The 14,468-nt window shown below is 48.2% G+C and overlaps 1 protein-coding gene across 1 annotated transcript in view; it reads left to right on the top strand.

Moving 5' to 3' along the window:
* Positions 1-14,468, top strand: part of PLPP3 (phospholipid phosphatase 3) — an 85,606-nt gene that overhangs the window by 68,239 nt on the left and 2,899 nt on the right. Inside the window, exon 5 of the mRNA XM_082611934.1 lies at positions 2,626-2,802. Within this exon, the coding sequence (XP_082468060.1) occupies positions 2,626-2,802 (177 nt within the window). The remainder of the gene's footprint in view (positions 1-2,625; positions 2,803-14,468) is intronic.

Here is a 14,468-nt window from a genome sequence, read left to right as displayed (position 1 = left end):
AGACCCTTAGTATCCCATGGAGTATGGTTTGGGAAAGACTGACCTACTAAATAAAGGCCACGTTCATTAGTTTGACCTCCAGTGCCCTTCATGAACTGCCTGTGCTTGCCTCTGTAGCCCTGTGTTTCACCCCATCCCCTGCCCCATACACCCTTTTCTGCTATTACAGAACTTCAAGAAGTTCTCTGCAGCTCTGATTGCTGGCATACTTATAAGCCTTTGCTCTGCCTGGAATACACACCCCCTCACTACCATCCCCTTAACTCCTAGCAAATACCTATTCATGTTTAGGATTCAAGTCAAGTATACCTTCCCCTTAGTAACTGACCTTGGTCCCCCCAACTTCTTTCATAGTTTCTATAAAGCCCATAAGTACACTTACATGTTTTCATATGTTCCCCCAACTGTATGCTCGTAGGGCAGGAATTATAACTTCTCATTTCTGTGTCCTTAGCACCTATCATAGTGCCTGGCTTATTTATTGAGAGGGTGTGTGTGTGTGTGTGTGTGTGTGTGTGTGTGTATTTATTTATTTATTGGCTAGTTCCACAGGTTTGGCCTTTTAGGTTAATTTTAGAATAATTTTTTAAGGTTTTTTTCTCCAAACCTTTTTAGGATGTTCCTAGGAATCTGCTTAAGTTTACATATTAACTTTTGAGTTTATAAGTTGAGGGTTCTTATAAATGGGTGTTCTTATAAATAAAAATCCTAGCGATCTATTCAAATTGTCCTTTATGTCCTTGGCTTCATAAAGGCTCTATGCAGTTCTTGGTAAGCTAATAACTATTTATATCATCATCTTGGCCATTATGATGATTTTTTTTTTTTTTTTTTGAGGTACGCGGGCCTCTCACTGTTGTGGCCTCTCCCGTTGCGAAAGAACAGGCTCCGGATGCGCAGGCTCAGTGGCCATGGCTCACGGGCCCAGCCGCTCTGCGGCATGTGGGATCTTCCCGGACCGGGGCACGAACGCATGTCCCCTGCATCGGCAGGCGGACTCTCAACCACTGAGCCACCAGGGAAGCCCCAGTATGATGATTTTATCTCTTCTTTTAGACTTTTAACTGGGTATTTTTTATTTCTGCAAAACGATTGGCTTTTATCACTTGTTAGTGGCCAACATCATCCGTGCATTCTCTTTGTTATTTTTTATTTGTTGTTCTTGCATTTCCCAACAATACATTTATATAATTCCGCAGTGATTATACAGTTGCCTGCTGTTTTCCAGGCCTGGGTTTTTTTGCAATCATCTTCCAAGTCGTTGAGGTTTCAGTGCTAGAAGTTCTTCCTCCGCGGGCAAGAGTGACTCTGGAATCTTCCACTCTTCTATCTCCTCAGGTTTGCTGCTGGCTTGTCTTTCCTGACCACCCAAAGGAAGGTGTCCATTTGTCTCAGGAAGGGCAGAGTCACTCCCTTGCCACCGTCCAGGTCTATCTTTAGGCTGTCAGCCCCTCCCCTCTGCTTTCTTCCCCTCTCTCTGGTCTCCCAGTGCCTTGCTTTGATTTGTAGTCGGAAGTTCCCCTCGTCCCGTTGTGTCTTCCCCCTCACTTCCCAAGTTCCCACAGGAACCTGAGAAGTCTGCTGTGCCCAGAGGTTAGAACGGAAACTGCAGCAAGATAACTCCAAGGGACAATGCCCAGTTGACGTCACTGCAACTTCTTTGCCTCGGCCAAAGCGGCTTTTTGGTGTTTTTCTTCCATTTTTCTTCAGGTTACTCTTCTACCCCACCCAGTCCAGTCTCTGTCAACCTCTCTTTGAAAGCTCTCTGGCATTGTCTGGTTGGTTTATGTGTTTCCTCATATTCTAATGCAAAATCCCTAGTTCCAAGTGGTGACATAGAAGCTTGTTCTTTGATAGAATTGCTTTCTTTTGAAGCAGAAGCATTCCCTTGTGACTATCATAATAAATCCCCCCCCACCGTCATCATGCTTGTGTTTCCATGACACTCCTGAGAGGCAGGTAGTGTAGGGATTGTATAGCCGTCATCTCCAGGAAAACACACATGTGCATTGAATGGGTTGTCATCAGTTGAACAAAAGAAACCTTTACTAACCCCAGTTACTATTCTTTAATTGGTTTCCATCAAGAAGATGATAAGAGGAAACTCAAGTTTCAGGAGGGTCTAGTACACGCCAGGCAACGTGCTAAGGCCATTCTCATGAATTCTTTTCCCTGGCTCTTATTAGCTTACCTCCCTAGAAAAGCTCCATTTTTCTTAGTGTTTACTAGAGGAACTAGGCTCAAGGTTTAAAAACATGGGCTTGGGCTTCCCTGGTGGCGCAGTGGTTGAGAGTCCGCCTGCCGATGCAGGGGACACGGGTTCGTGCCCCGGTCCGGGAGGATCCCACGTGCCACGGAGCGGCTGGGCCCGTGAGCCATGGCCGCTGGGCCTGCGCGTCCAGAGACTGTGCTCCGCAACGGGAGAGGCCACAACAGTGAGAGGCCCACGTACCGCAAAAAAAATAAAAGAAAAATAAAAACATGGGCTTGAGGTCAAGTCCAAGTTGAACGCTCTTTCTTCCAGATGGTTCCACGTGTGGGAATGTCATGTGTGTCAACCTGGGGCTAGAATGCAGGTGAGCGGCCAGTCACTCAGTGTCTGTTCGTTTTGTCTCCTCCCTCCAGCTGTACCTGCAGGCCCGCTTCACTTGGCGAGGGGCCCGCCTGCTCCGGCCCCTCCTGCAGTTCACCCTGATCATGATGGCCTTTTACACAGGACTGTCCCGCGTGTCTGACCACAAGCACCATCCCAGTGATGTCCTGGCGGGGTTTGCTCAAGGAGCCCTGGTGGCCTGCTGCATAGTAAGTAGCCTCTTGTCCTCAGCACACAAGCAGGGCCCTGGATGGCTTGCTTGTTAAATGTTTCCAGCTCAGTGACCAAAGCCAGGGAGCTCTGAGTCCTCTTCTCTGCTTGGTGTCTGAGGAGCCATCCTGCCCCAGGAGCCCTTCAGTGAAATGAGGATAATTCCTGCTTCTTGCCAGCCTGGGAGTTTTAATCCAACAGATTCTGTGAACCCTTTTCTCCAGAAATACGGAAGGTTCGTGCTCATAGTTGCAATAGCAAGAGGTCTTAGATATTATTCTGCTCACTCACTCTTGAAGGCAGTCAGGGTTCAAGAGGGGAAGAAACTTGCCTCAGGTCACACTCAGTCAAGAGTCTAAGTCTCTGACTCATATGTTGCTCACTTGCTGCTTTGGTGATCACTTGCTATTCAGAAGCCCTTCCCAGCTTCTTGGAAAACATCTGCCCTTCCCACTGTGACCTTTACAGGACTTGGTCAGGCCCTAAACTAGGTGTTGGCTGGAGAGGTGGGAGTTTGGTGAAGGCTAAGCCCTCTCCTAGCCTGAGGGCTTTGTACAATCAAGTCACAGAGCTTCCTAGAGAATGGCCTTGGGATGGACCACATTCTGATTGGCCTCAAATGACCTACCGCTTCACGTACTTCCTCCCTGACTCCCAGTGAGGCGGGATGAGGCATTCCACCTCTGAGGCTCTATCTCTTCAGGAATCTCTACTTTTTTTTTTGCCTGCTAAGTTTTTTGGTGTTTTTAAGAGTCAAAAAGAGAAACTTTTTTTTTTTAATCTGTACAACATTACATTTCATGCTAAAATTTTGAGGGGTTTATTCAGCAAACACGACTGAACACCTCCTCTGACATTGTGCCTTCCTGGGTCCTACTCAGGGGCACTCACCCTGGTCCAGCAGGAATCCCAGAACAGTACTGGCTGGGTGTTTGAGTGCCACAAATGCAGCTTGTATTGTTAGTTTAACCCTTGCTCATTCCCAGTAAGAATCATGAAGTGAGATCTAGGCCAGCCCCTGGTCCTTTCCTGGTTTTTCAGCCTGGCTGCAGCCCCGTGTCTCCCTGCAATAACCTCCCTGCTTTCCTGCATTTGTCACCCTGTGTTGAAGTTGTGGACGTGTGTCTCCCTTTCGATTGTTTCTCAGGGACAGGGACCCTAGTTAACATATATGTTATTCTCCCTGTGTCACCAAGGCCGCTCGGAGTAAGTGAATGTGTGTGTAATCAACACAAAGTTGTACTCTTGAGAACATTCTCTTGAAGGCAGAGGGATGGGTAAGGCGCAGCCCTTACTTCCAGAACAATCCCAGTCTAGTTGCTCACAGCCAGGCCAAGCACAGGAGCTACAGTACAACGAGGGCCTGTCACGGGGACCAGCCAGGGCACTTCAGCAGGCAGGCGGGGCAAGAAGAGGGGCAGGGAGTTGGGGTGATCAGAGTGGACGCCACAAAGAAAGTAGCATCTGAGCTGCCGGCCGGCCTCATCCCAGGAACCCTAGTCTAGGAACTTGCTGTTTTGAGGGCTTTATTCATTGCTTTCTTTCGTTTTTCTTTTCAGTCAAGGCTAGAAGGGAGAGAAATTGGGGGAGCAGACCGTTAATGAGAGCAGCTGTCACTGTGGGCTCGTTCTCTGAAGCTTGGCCCTTTAATGTGAAGTGGCAGTGGAGGATGGGTGTTTGCACGACAGGGTAACCCTTTGCTGACCGTTCCCTCTGGGCTTTGCTCTAGGCAGGAGGTCAGCCCACGGGGGCCTGCTGTGGTGTTTCCTTGTTGGCGCCACTGCCCTAATTAAAGTCTCCTGCATCCCCAATTAAAAAAATTGAAAGGGGGCTTCCCTGGTGGCGCAGTGGTTGAGAGTCCGCCTGCCGATGCAGGGGACACGGGTTCGTGCCCGGGTCCGGGAAGATCCCACATGCCGCGGAGCGGCTGGGCCCGTGAGCCATGGCCGCTGAGCCTGCGCGTCCGGAGGCTGTGCTCCGCAACGGGAGAGGCCACAACAGTGAGAGGCCCGCGTACCGCAAAAAAAAAAAAAAATTGAAATGTTGGTGGGGGGTCCTTCATAGCCTTCCTCTCTTTTATAGAGCGCTCTCTACGCACAATGAGACAAAGTGTCCGGGAAGACCGTGGTTTATTTTCGAGAAGGGAAATGAGGGGTCTGACTTCTATCCTGTTTGGCTCGGGTGCGCTGGAGCACTGGAGCACTGGATAGGCATTCGGTCCTAGCGTCTGTCAAGCATCTACTCTATGCTAGCTCTGTTCTGGGTCCTTTACTCATCGGCTCCCTTTAGGGACACGAAGCCGCTGTATACTGCGGGCATTTTACAGATGAGGTCGCTGAGGCTCAGAGAGATGACTCTAGTCATCTGAGGTCAGAGCTAGTCGACAGCAGCTCCCGGGATGATCACTGACTCCAAAGCTTTGCCCTCTGTGCTTGGCAAGGAGGCATGGTCACCGGAGCTGAAGCGGCCAGAGTCACCCGAGGCATAAGCAGCATAGGCAGCTGCTTACAGAGCAGAATTTAAGGGTGTCAGGGGCCTTCCCAACCCTTCGGGCTGACCCAGTTGCTGCTTTCAGTTTGAAAGCCTGTTTTACAGTGTCAAGATGACTTAGAAAAGGGTTATAAACATCTTTCCCTGTCCCACTTAGCTCTGAACACATGAGAGTAGGGACTCGATATTTATCATTTTTCTCCCAGCGCCTGACTTCCAGCCTGGTCCTCAGGAGCGCATGGTTCTGGCTGGCTCAGCACTCCAGCACTGAGTGAGCCATTTCATTTAAGCCACCTGAGAGGCCAGGGCAAGACACTGGAGTCAGCCTAGGAGCTTGAGGAATGCTCAGCTTGGGGAAGAGAAGGCAGTGGGTCATTAATTTTCTTAGAGTTCTTGAGTTCTGAATTCCAAAATGGGTCTCAACGGGCTAAAATCAAGGTGTTGGTAGGGCTGCGTTCCTTCCGGAGGCTCTAGAGGGAGCCTGTTTCTTTGACATTTCCAGCTTCCAGAGGCTGCCGGCATTCTTTGGCTCGTGGCCCCTTCCTCCGTCTTCAAAACCAGCAGCGTAGCATCTTCATCTCTCTTTCTTTCATTCTCTCTGACCTCTGCTTACATCTTCACATCTCCTTCTGTGATTCTGACTCTCCTGGCTCCCTCTTACGAGGACCCCTGTGATTACATTGGGACCACCTGGATGATCCAGGATACTCTCCCCATCTCGAAATGTTTAACTTAATCACATCTACAAAGTCCATTTTGCCATGTAAGGTAACATATTCACAGGTCCTGGGGATTAGGATGTGGGCATCTTTGGGGGGCTGTTGTTTAGTCTAGCATACCTTCTCTTCTGTCTTTTCTGATGACAGATTGCCTAACTGTCTTCTAATGCTCCCATAGTCCTTTGCATGTTTTTCCTGCTGTGACATTCAGGCTGGTTCTGTCGTAATTGTTCACATGTCTGTCTCCCCAACTAGACTCTGGGTACCTTAATAGCAGAATCCATGGCTTAACCCTCTGGTTGTTCATTATCAGTGCCTGGTACAGTGGCTGACACACAATAGCTACTTGATAAGCATTGGCTAAAGAATGAGTGATGAATTAGCCTGTGACCCCAGGCAAGACACTTCCTCTTGAGCCTAGTTTCCTCATCTGAATTGATCTTGGAGGCCCTCAGCTCCATGACCTTCTCCCACAGAGATTACGAGGCACAGCCGACTTTGGACTCTGTAGTAACTGAGCTGCACCTGCCTTCTCAGATGGAACTGTCTCCATGCAATGCCCATGTAGGTGGCCTCTATTTGGGGATCATGACATGTCTTTAAGTCCCCAGGGGGTACAGTGCATCACTCCAGAATGTTGGCTCAGCCACTGCAGAGCCTTGGGCAACAGGCCATGACAGCCAAGCACTTTTACCCGGGTCTGTTGAGAGTAAGTCCTGTCACAGCAAAAAGACGTGTCTAGACAAAAATCACATGCCAAACAGGAGAGGGTTTGGTCCCCTCCCTCACTGCTTACTAGCTGAATGCTTTCCAGAGGAGGAGGGCAATGGCAGCCAACACAGACAAAAAACCTACACAGTGTCGTGAACTCAACACAGAGACACGGACACGCAGGGGCAGAAGGGCAGGCACACTGATGTCCATCTTCACACATGTGGACGGAGGTGCACAGGACAGAGCCACAGGGACAGACCCAGTTGTACCCAGACACAGACATCCATCCTCTTTCTGTCACCAGCACTCAGAATCACAGATACACAGACAGGCCAAGGCAAACACAGGCACATGCTCACCCTCTCAGTCTCCTCTCTCACAAACACACACACACACACACAGCCACCCCTCCCAAGATGTGAACTCTACAGCTGGGCTCACCATTCCCACCCCTGGCGTAACCCAGGGACCTGGACGAAGCGACAGACATCGGTTCATTTCCTATCTGGTGACAACTTGACTATCTGGCCACCTCCTCCCTGACCCTCCAACAGATGGCAAATTATGGGGCCCTGGGAGGGGTCAGGGCAGGGCCAGGCCGCCATTGCTGTGGGTGCAGCAGAGGAAGCAGCTGCTCGTGAATTTCATAAACATGCAGCAGAGTCTTTCCTGGTTTTCCTCTTGCAGGGTGTGTGGCTCAGCCAGCAGTCGCTCTTTTGTGTGCTGCTATCTTCCTCCAGGATGTAGGGAAGGGCGAGGATGTTCTTTGTCTCTGCCACAGTTAGGTGACCCTGGGAGAAGGGACAAGTGAGAATGTGAATGGAAGAAGGGTTCAGTGATGACAGCCCCCCAGGGGAAAATGGGGCACAGAGAGAGGATGGGACACACCCAAGGACACATGGTGGCAGAGTAGGAACCAGATCTCGGCTCTCTTGATCCTATCTCAAAGGATTAAACTAGTAAACGCCAAACACGTGTAGTCTATGCCCTGAATTTGTGAGATCTTCTGTAACAGGAGATTCCCATCTATTTCCACTGGATTCATTCCACTACTGCCTGGGCACAGGGGAATCGACGAAATGACCTCCCGAATCATTTCTTGCCCTGCAAAAGCCTAGCTCTTTGCCCAGAAGCCCTGGGGCTGACCTTGTCATCCTGGGCCTCTACTCTCAGGTGGTCAGGGGTGCCAGGAACCCCTGGGTGTGGGAGAGAGAAGGAAGCAGAGGCAGGGGTAAACTTTGCCCCCCGATAGATAATGACAATTTGCATAGTTCTAAAATCTCCTTTCTCATTCCCCTGCTGAGATGAATGGGGTAGATGATGAGGCAGAGACTCAGAAGGGGGAGTTGTATTCCTGCCACTTAGGCATATTGGGCAAGTCACTTCCTCTCAGCTGCCTTTTCCCACCCCACGATGTGGGGATGATACGTCTTAACATCACCTGATCTTTGGATTGAGGATTCAATGAATTAAAGGTGCGTCATGCTTGACACATGCAATGCATTGATCGGATGTGTATTGCATGTTAAGTATGGTGCCTTGTTTTAAGTATTCACAGCTGAAAAGAATTGGTCCTTAAAGAGCTTAGAGTGTAGTAGTTTCCCAGCCATGATCCATAATAAGAAATACCTTATAACCCAATAGAGGTACCCACACCTAACTAAAATATTTCACAAAATAAGACTTATGCTTACTGTATGTGATACATTCTAACATTTTAAATTTAACCCTTAAGAATGCTGGTAGCAACCGCCCAGTAAATTGATTTTAAACTTACTAGTGACTTGTGACATGCAGTTTGAAAAACACTGGTCTATTGGGGACAGGCACGTAAACACACAAGTGCAGTAGAAGGGCACAGCCATTAGGATGGGATCCTGTCCTGGGGACAGTGGGGGCTTGAGAGAGGGGAGAGCTCATTCTTCTTGAGGGTGCTGGAAGGCTAGAAGAATTCCTGGAGGAGGAGAATCTCGAGCAATGAATGGATATTTTCTGAGATACAAAAGATAAGGAAGGGCATTTCATGCAGAAGGAATAACACAAAGACATGGAGATGGATGGGAACATGGTACGTCTTGTGACCCTAAAAAGTTCAGAATGATGGGACTTGTGGAATATTTGGGAGAAGTCAATAATAGTAGCTCTCTTGACCCTTTCAGCTTCAAAAAGTGGGATTTCTAGAAGTAGGTCCCTGCCTTCCTCTAGCCTCTGTTATTCTTGGGTACCATGTTCCTGAACTGTAGCTGATACTGGATCTAGCATCTTAGGGACCACCATCAGCCCTCTGGGTCCTCCTTACCAGAAACCCTCCTTTGTATTAGCCAAGAAGTGCCTTCCTGTGAGACTCCTTACAGGGCTCAGACGCCTGTTCTCCAGAATTGCCCACGACTTTCCTCTGCTGCTCCAAACCCTCCTTTGTACAGGACCAGCTCCCTTCGTGGCCCTCAGTAGCAGTGATGGTCATGAATGATGGTAACTGAGGGAGGATTTGAAGAGCTCTTTATAGGTATGAAGTGTTTTCATGTGAATTCTTCCATTTAAGCCTTACAGAAACTGTGAGAAGGTAGATTTTTAAATAATGGTAGCACACAAATGCAGGGCAGACCCATCCTCTGAAATCATAAACCTCTTCATTTTGCATAAATGCAAGTCTAGACAAGAGTGTGACTTGGCCTGGGTCATACAGCCGTAGCAATTTGGGGACTAGATCCTGCTGCCTGACTCCTCGTATGACACTTTCTACCTCATCAAGTTCCCTTTCAGATATACTAGGAAATTGCTCAGTTCGGACACTGACAAGTTCCCGTGCCAGAAAATCACTGAAAGGCCTCTACTGAGGTCAAAAAATACTTATTGCAATCAAGTAACTCCCATTTAGTCAAAAGACAGGGCTGCCAAAGATGACTTTTCTTTAGACAGCACTTATTATACTTAGGGCATGAGAGTGAGCTGAGGCCCAAGGCAAAGAAAATTATTCCTTAATCAATGAGATTGTTTATTACGGTAGAGCAGGATGCCCAAAGGATATCCCAAGACCAGGGCATCACGGTGTATGCAACAGGGGCAGCCCATGGTTTCTATCCTCACAAGGGGGGTGGACTAGATTTATTGAGGCTACGCTTGCTGGGCTCTGAGCACATTCGCTTGAGTATCTCATTGTCTAAAGGGGAAGCATGACATAGCATTTATAGCATTATGTCTGCACTGGAGCCTATAGGCCTCATGCTAAGACGGAAGTTCATTAAAAGTTCAGTGTGGGTACCAAAGAGAGCAGATTCGAGCAGCTTAAGGAAGGGCTCATGGAGCCCAGGGTATAGATAAGGAAGCTGCTCTCAGAGAGGTTACAAGATGTCTAAGACACACAGCCAGTGAGTGGCAGGTCTATGACTTGAGCCCATCTGTTCATCTCCATGGACTGTCCACTAATGGCTCTCCTCACTTGAGTCTACATAACAAACACCACTAGTGTTTGTTCAATGCAGATTCTAGGCGACGCTTCTAGTAGGTCTGGGTGGGCCCAGGAATCCGCTTTTTCAAGAAGCACCCTGCTGATTCGGAAATAGACGATCTGAAGATTACACTTGGAGAAACACTGGAATAGACAACTCTGTTTTCTTCTGACTCCGAGATTCCAAAATTCTCCCACTCTTATGTTTATTTGCTCTGTGTTGGCATCGAAGATCAACGAGGGCTTATAAAAATGTCGATATATAAGGATGTGGTGCCTGTCTTCAAGGAGTTCTCTTACGCACTCTCAAGACTTGAAACACTCAGGGACTCCAGAAATATTTAAAGGACAATTTTGTTGTCATAATCTGCCCTTAACAAATGACACTCAGGGCTTGCTGACTCAGCAATTTGCAGCAATGGGAGTGGAAACCATGGCTGCAGACGAGACTTTTTGTTTCTGGCCAGTGGTTCTTGGTGAGCTCCAGGCAGGCAGCACCTAGGCCAGGCTGGGATGTGTGCTCTGGGCACTGGCATCTCCAGAGCTGGTGAATGCTGGTAACGAGACATTGGAAGCATCTTCCTTTTTGATTGTGCTGACTCATTCCCCAAAATAGCCCCAGAAATTATTGGACTTCGAGAGCATATCCTATCTGCCCTGTGGAAAACTCCCATCTCATATGGTCTTCATGTCTGGCTTGAAGCTATACAGGCTTTCACCTATTTGTCCATATTCTCAATCATTTCAATTTTCCCCTCTCTTAATTTTCCTTGCTTCTGGTTCCTTCTCTTGTTTCTTTTCTTTCCACCCAAGGGGCAGGGGAAGAGACGTGACTTGATGTGGGTAGGCACTGAACATACAAGCCGGTGATCATTGCCCTGTTTATTAACAAGCCCCACTTGCTCATTTTGTGACAGCATAGAATCCTTTGAGTAAACCTCTGAGGTAGGCATTGTATCCCTCATTTAGGTATTTTGCTGAAAATGGCAAAACTGGGATTTAAAGACATGTCTGTTCTACAACCAAGAGCAAAGCCTGTCATCAGTTGCTACATGTGTAGGATGGAGAGTGGGAGATGGTGACCCAATGGTACAGTAACAAGAGTCGCCATTTAGAAGGAGACCCCTGTACATTTCTCATCTCATTACCACCAACAGGATTCCTCCAGCCAGGAGTTGCCTTGTTTGTGTGTAGTCTTGCTCTTGGTGGAAGGGCTTCATTGTCTTGAGTGCTTGTCTGAATCAGATTACTACACCCTCAGATCACAGAAAAGCTTGCCTTTCTGACTCAAGAGAAGGTCAGAACCACTTTCCCAAGCAAATATTAGAGGGAGCCAGAATATGAGAAGGCAGAGGAAAGCAGAGCTGTAATTTTTTCCCTAGCATAGTTACCCAAACTTTAAGAGTTTCGTTGGGAACGAGTGAGAGATTTCTAGAGTTGAAAACAAACCTAGAAATAAAAGCATTATGTCCCCCGGCACACATACGTGCCGCCTCCATCGACGGCAGTTGTGTCCTCAACGTTTCAAAAACCCATCTCTTCTTTGTCTTCACTGCATGGTGACCTTACAGGACTCATCCTCTCCTAGATTCTGCAACAGTGTCCTGACCGGGACCCCTGCCTTCAGGCCCTCTGCTCTCTTTCTGACGCCTTCTCCTTCTTAGATAATCATGATCTTAATGCAAGTCTTCCCAACGTGCTGCTTCCCTGTTTCAGCCTTGACAGTGGCTCCTCGGGCTGTGCTATACCCCTTCTCAGGATCTGGCTCCCCCTCCAGCCTCACTGACCGCTCAGCCCTCCCTATACTGAGCTTCCTGCGGCTCCTGTACGAGCTGGGCTCCCTCACTCCTGTGCCTTTGCACGCGCTTCTCCCTTTGCCTAGAATAACATTCCTGGCATTCACCACCTGGCTTACTCCTACTTATCCTTCAAAGCTAAGCTCAAATATACCTCCTTTGGGGGAAGCCTTCTAAGGCCCTCTCCCCTCCTCTTCAGCCTGGGTTAGATGCCACATTCTCTGTGTTGCTTTAACACCCCGGCTTCCCCCATCATAATCCTCAGAACACTATTGTACTGCTCTATTTACCCGGCTCTCTCCCTCATTGCCCTGTGAGCTCTTGGAAGGCAAAGAACTCTCTCTTCTGTATATTTATCATCTCAGGGCTTTGGCACGGAGCAGATGTTCAATAAGTGCTTACTGATTGCACTTTTCAAAAAAAAGCAATTTGTGAAGGTAGAGGAGAACAGAAATGGAATTGAAAGCATATGCTCAGGGTAGGAGAACTTAAAACTCTCCCTGGTGCTTCGCGCATAGGTTTCGTGTTTGCCAAGACTGTCGTCTGATGGGCTCTTTCACACCACAGAGGAGGTCTGTGCAGTGGGGCTGTGGGCTGGGAGGGGGTTTGTCCCTCAGACCTGGGGTAGCCACCTAATTCGTGTAAACCCCTCCAAGCCTGGGCCTCTGGGTTTTCTTTCCAGGTGGAAATCATCTTCTGCAGGAAATAGAACTGGCCTTGCCTAGTCCTTTTTGTATTCTGCTGTTCAAGCATGAAGACGGAGCCCTGTTTGAGTCTTGACAGGATCGTGTTTCATGATCCCCCAAAAAGTGTTTGCGTAACCTCAGGCCACGCTGAAGGCAAAATACAGCTTAAGGGGGGATCCTGCTGGACCCGACTCCACTTTTTATCTTGCCGCTGGGGTATGTGCATGTGACGTGGGAGGGTGTGGTCCCCCTGACATCCGTAGGCGTTCTCCGTGCCGATAACATCCAAGGCCAGAGTGCTTGCTTCCAGTGGAAAGAAGTGGAGGAATTCAACAGCAAACATTTTATAAGCTCCTGGTGTGTGCAAGGCTCAATGCAAAGGGCTGTGGGTGATGTGGGATGATTAGGGCTGGGCTCCATCCTCAGGAAGCCTCTCATTAGGAAGAAAGACGGATGGGCAAGGTTTTGGAGACACGAGAGGACGTGGCTCACTCTAGGCCCAGACACGATCTTGGTACCCACACAAGGAACGCCTTTTATTGAACTATGTGCCAGCTACAGGTTTAGTTCTTATCAAGCACATTCTTGCCTTTAACCTTCATTTCATTCCTATCTTGCAGTTCGGAAACGGAAACTCTTAACATGTAGTGGATATGAGCTCAGGAAATTAAATTGGGAAGTCAGCCAGTAGATGGAGGTGGTGTCGGGATCTTGAAGGGAGGGATGTTTGTGTGAGGGTGTCCCCTGCTGTCTTTGCCCTCAGCACATGGCACAGGGGCTGGGAGAAAGATCTCTAAGAAATGAGATCCGTAAGAACCCTTATTTGGTGGTGCTCGCTGCTAGGCTGGAGAAAGTGGAGTTCAGAGCCAGCGATGGAGAGATTGACCGAAATCTCTTCCTCGGGGACAAAGTGAAGGAGGAAGGGGAAGGTAATTTCCAGGTAGAGATGAGGACATGGGCTCTCCACCTGTCAGAGAAGAGTTGAAAAGTTTAATGATCTCCTAGAACTTTAATCATGTTTGTTCAGATTTCCTTATACTGGGGGCACCTGAAACCCCCCTTCCCCACCTGTTTGTAAAGGGTTCCCGTGCAGGGGAGCCTAGGGCCTCCTGGCAGGGTTGGATACAAACCTTTTCTCTCCTGGTTCTCAAGCTGGCCCTGGCTACGAGACAAAACTTACTGTGCCACGGTTCTCACTGTTCACACCTCCTTAGAAAAGAAAGAGGCCAAAGGCTTAATTTTTTCCTTTGCAAAATGGTACATTCAATAGCACTCAGGCTGCAAATGTCTTAAAATGTTCCATTTCTTGGCTAATATTTCACTTTCTTGCTGTAGGATAGAAATTGCCTAGCCTTCTTTCTGTATATATATATATTTTTTTAACCAAAAACTAGTAATGAAATGTTTAAGTAATATATAATAATAATATATATAATGGGTACAAAAATTCAAAACATACAATACAAAGGATTTTATGGTGGCCAGTAAATAAGCCTCTGCTTCCCATTTGCCTTCTAGTCACCCCATTCTCCTGGGGTGACCAGCATCACCCGTGTCTTGCTGTGATTTTGATTGCACTTTGCCGATGGCTGTATCACTACAGAGAGAACACTGTGGAAATTGGTTCAGCAAAGGATCCAAGTCACTTCTGTGGCCAGGCCCTGGCTGCAGAGCCTTGGTATTGGTGCAGTCTTATTAAGAACTTCATTTCCTTGCCTATAATGTGCCCTGAATGAAGTCACAGGGGCACATGACCATCTGCAGGACAAAGACTCTTCCATCCAGAAAGCCGTTACCCGTAGGAACTTTGAA

Source organism: Mesoplodon mirus (assembly GCF_964341445.2).
Source record: "Mesoplodon mirus genome assembly, chromosome: 3".
Classification (NCBI taxonomy): Eukaryota; Metazoa; Chordata; class Mammalia; order Artiodactyla; family Ziphiidae; genus Mesoplodon; species Mesoplodon mirus.
Note: the sequence above shows the minus strand (reverse complement) of the source record. Positions and strands in the feature narration are given on the sequence as shown.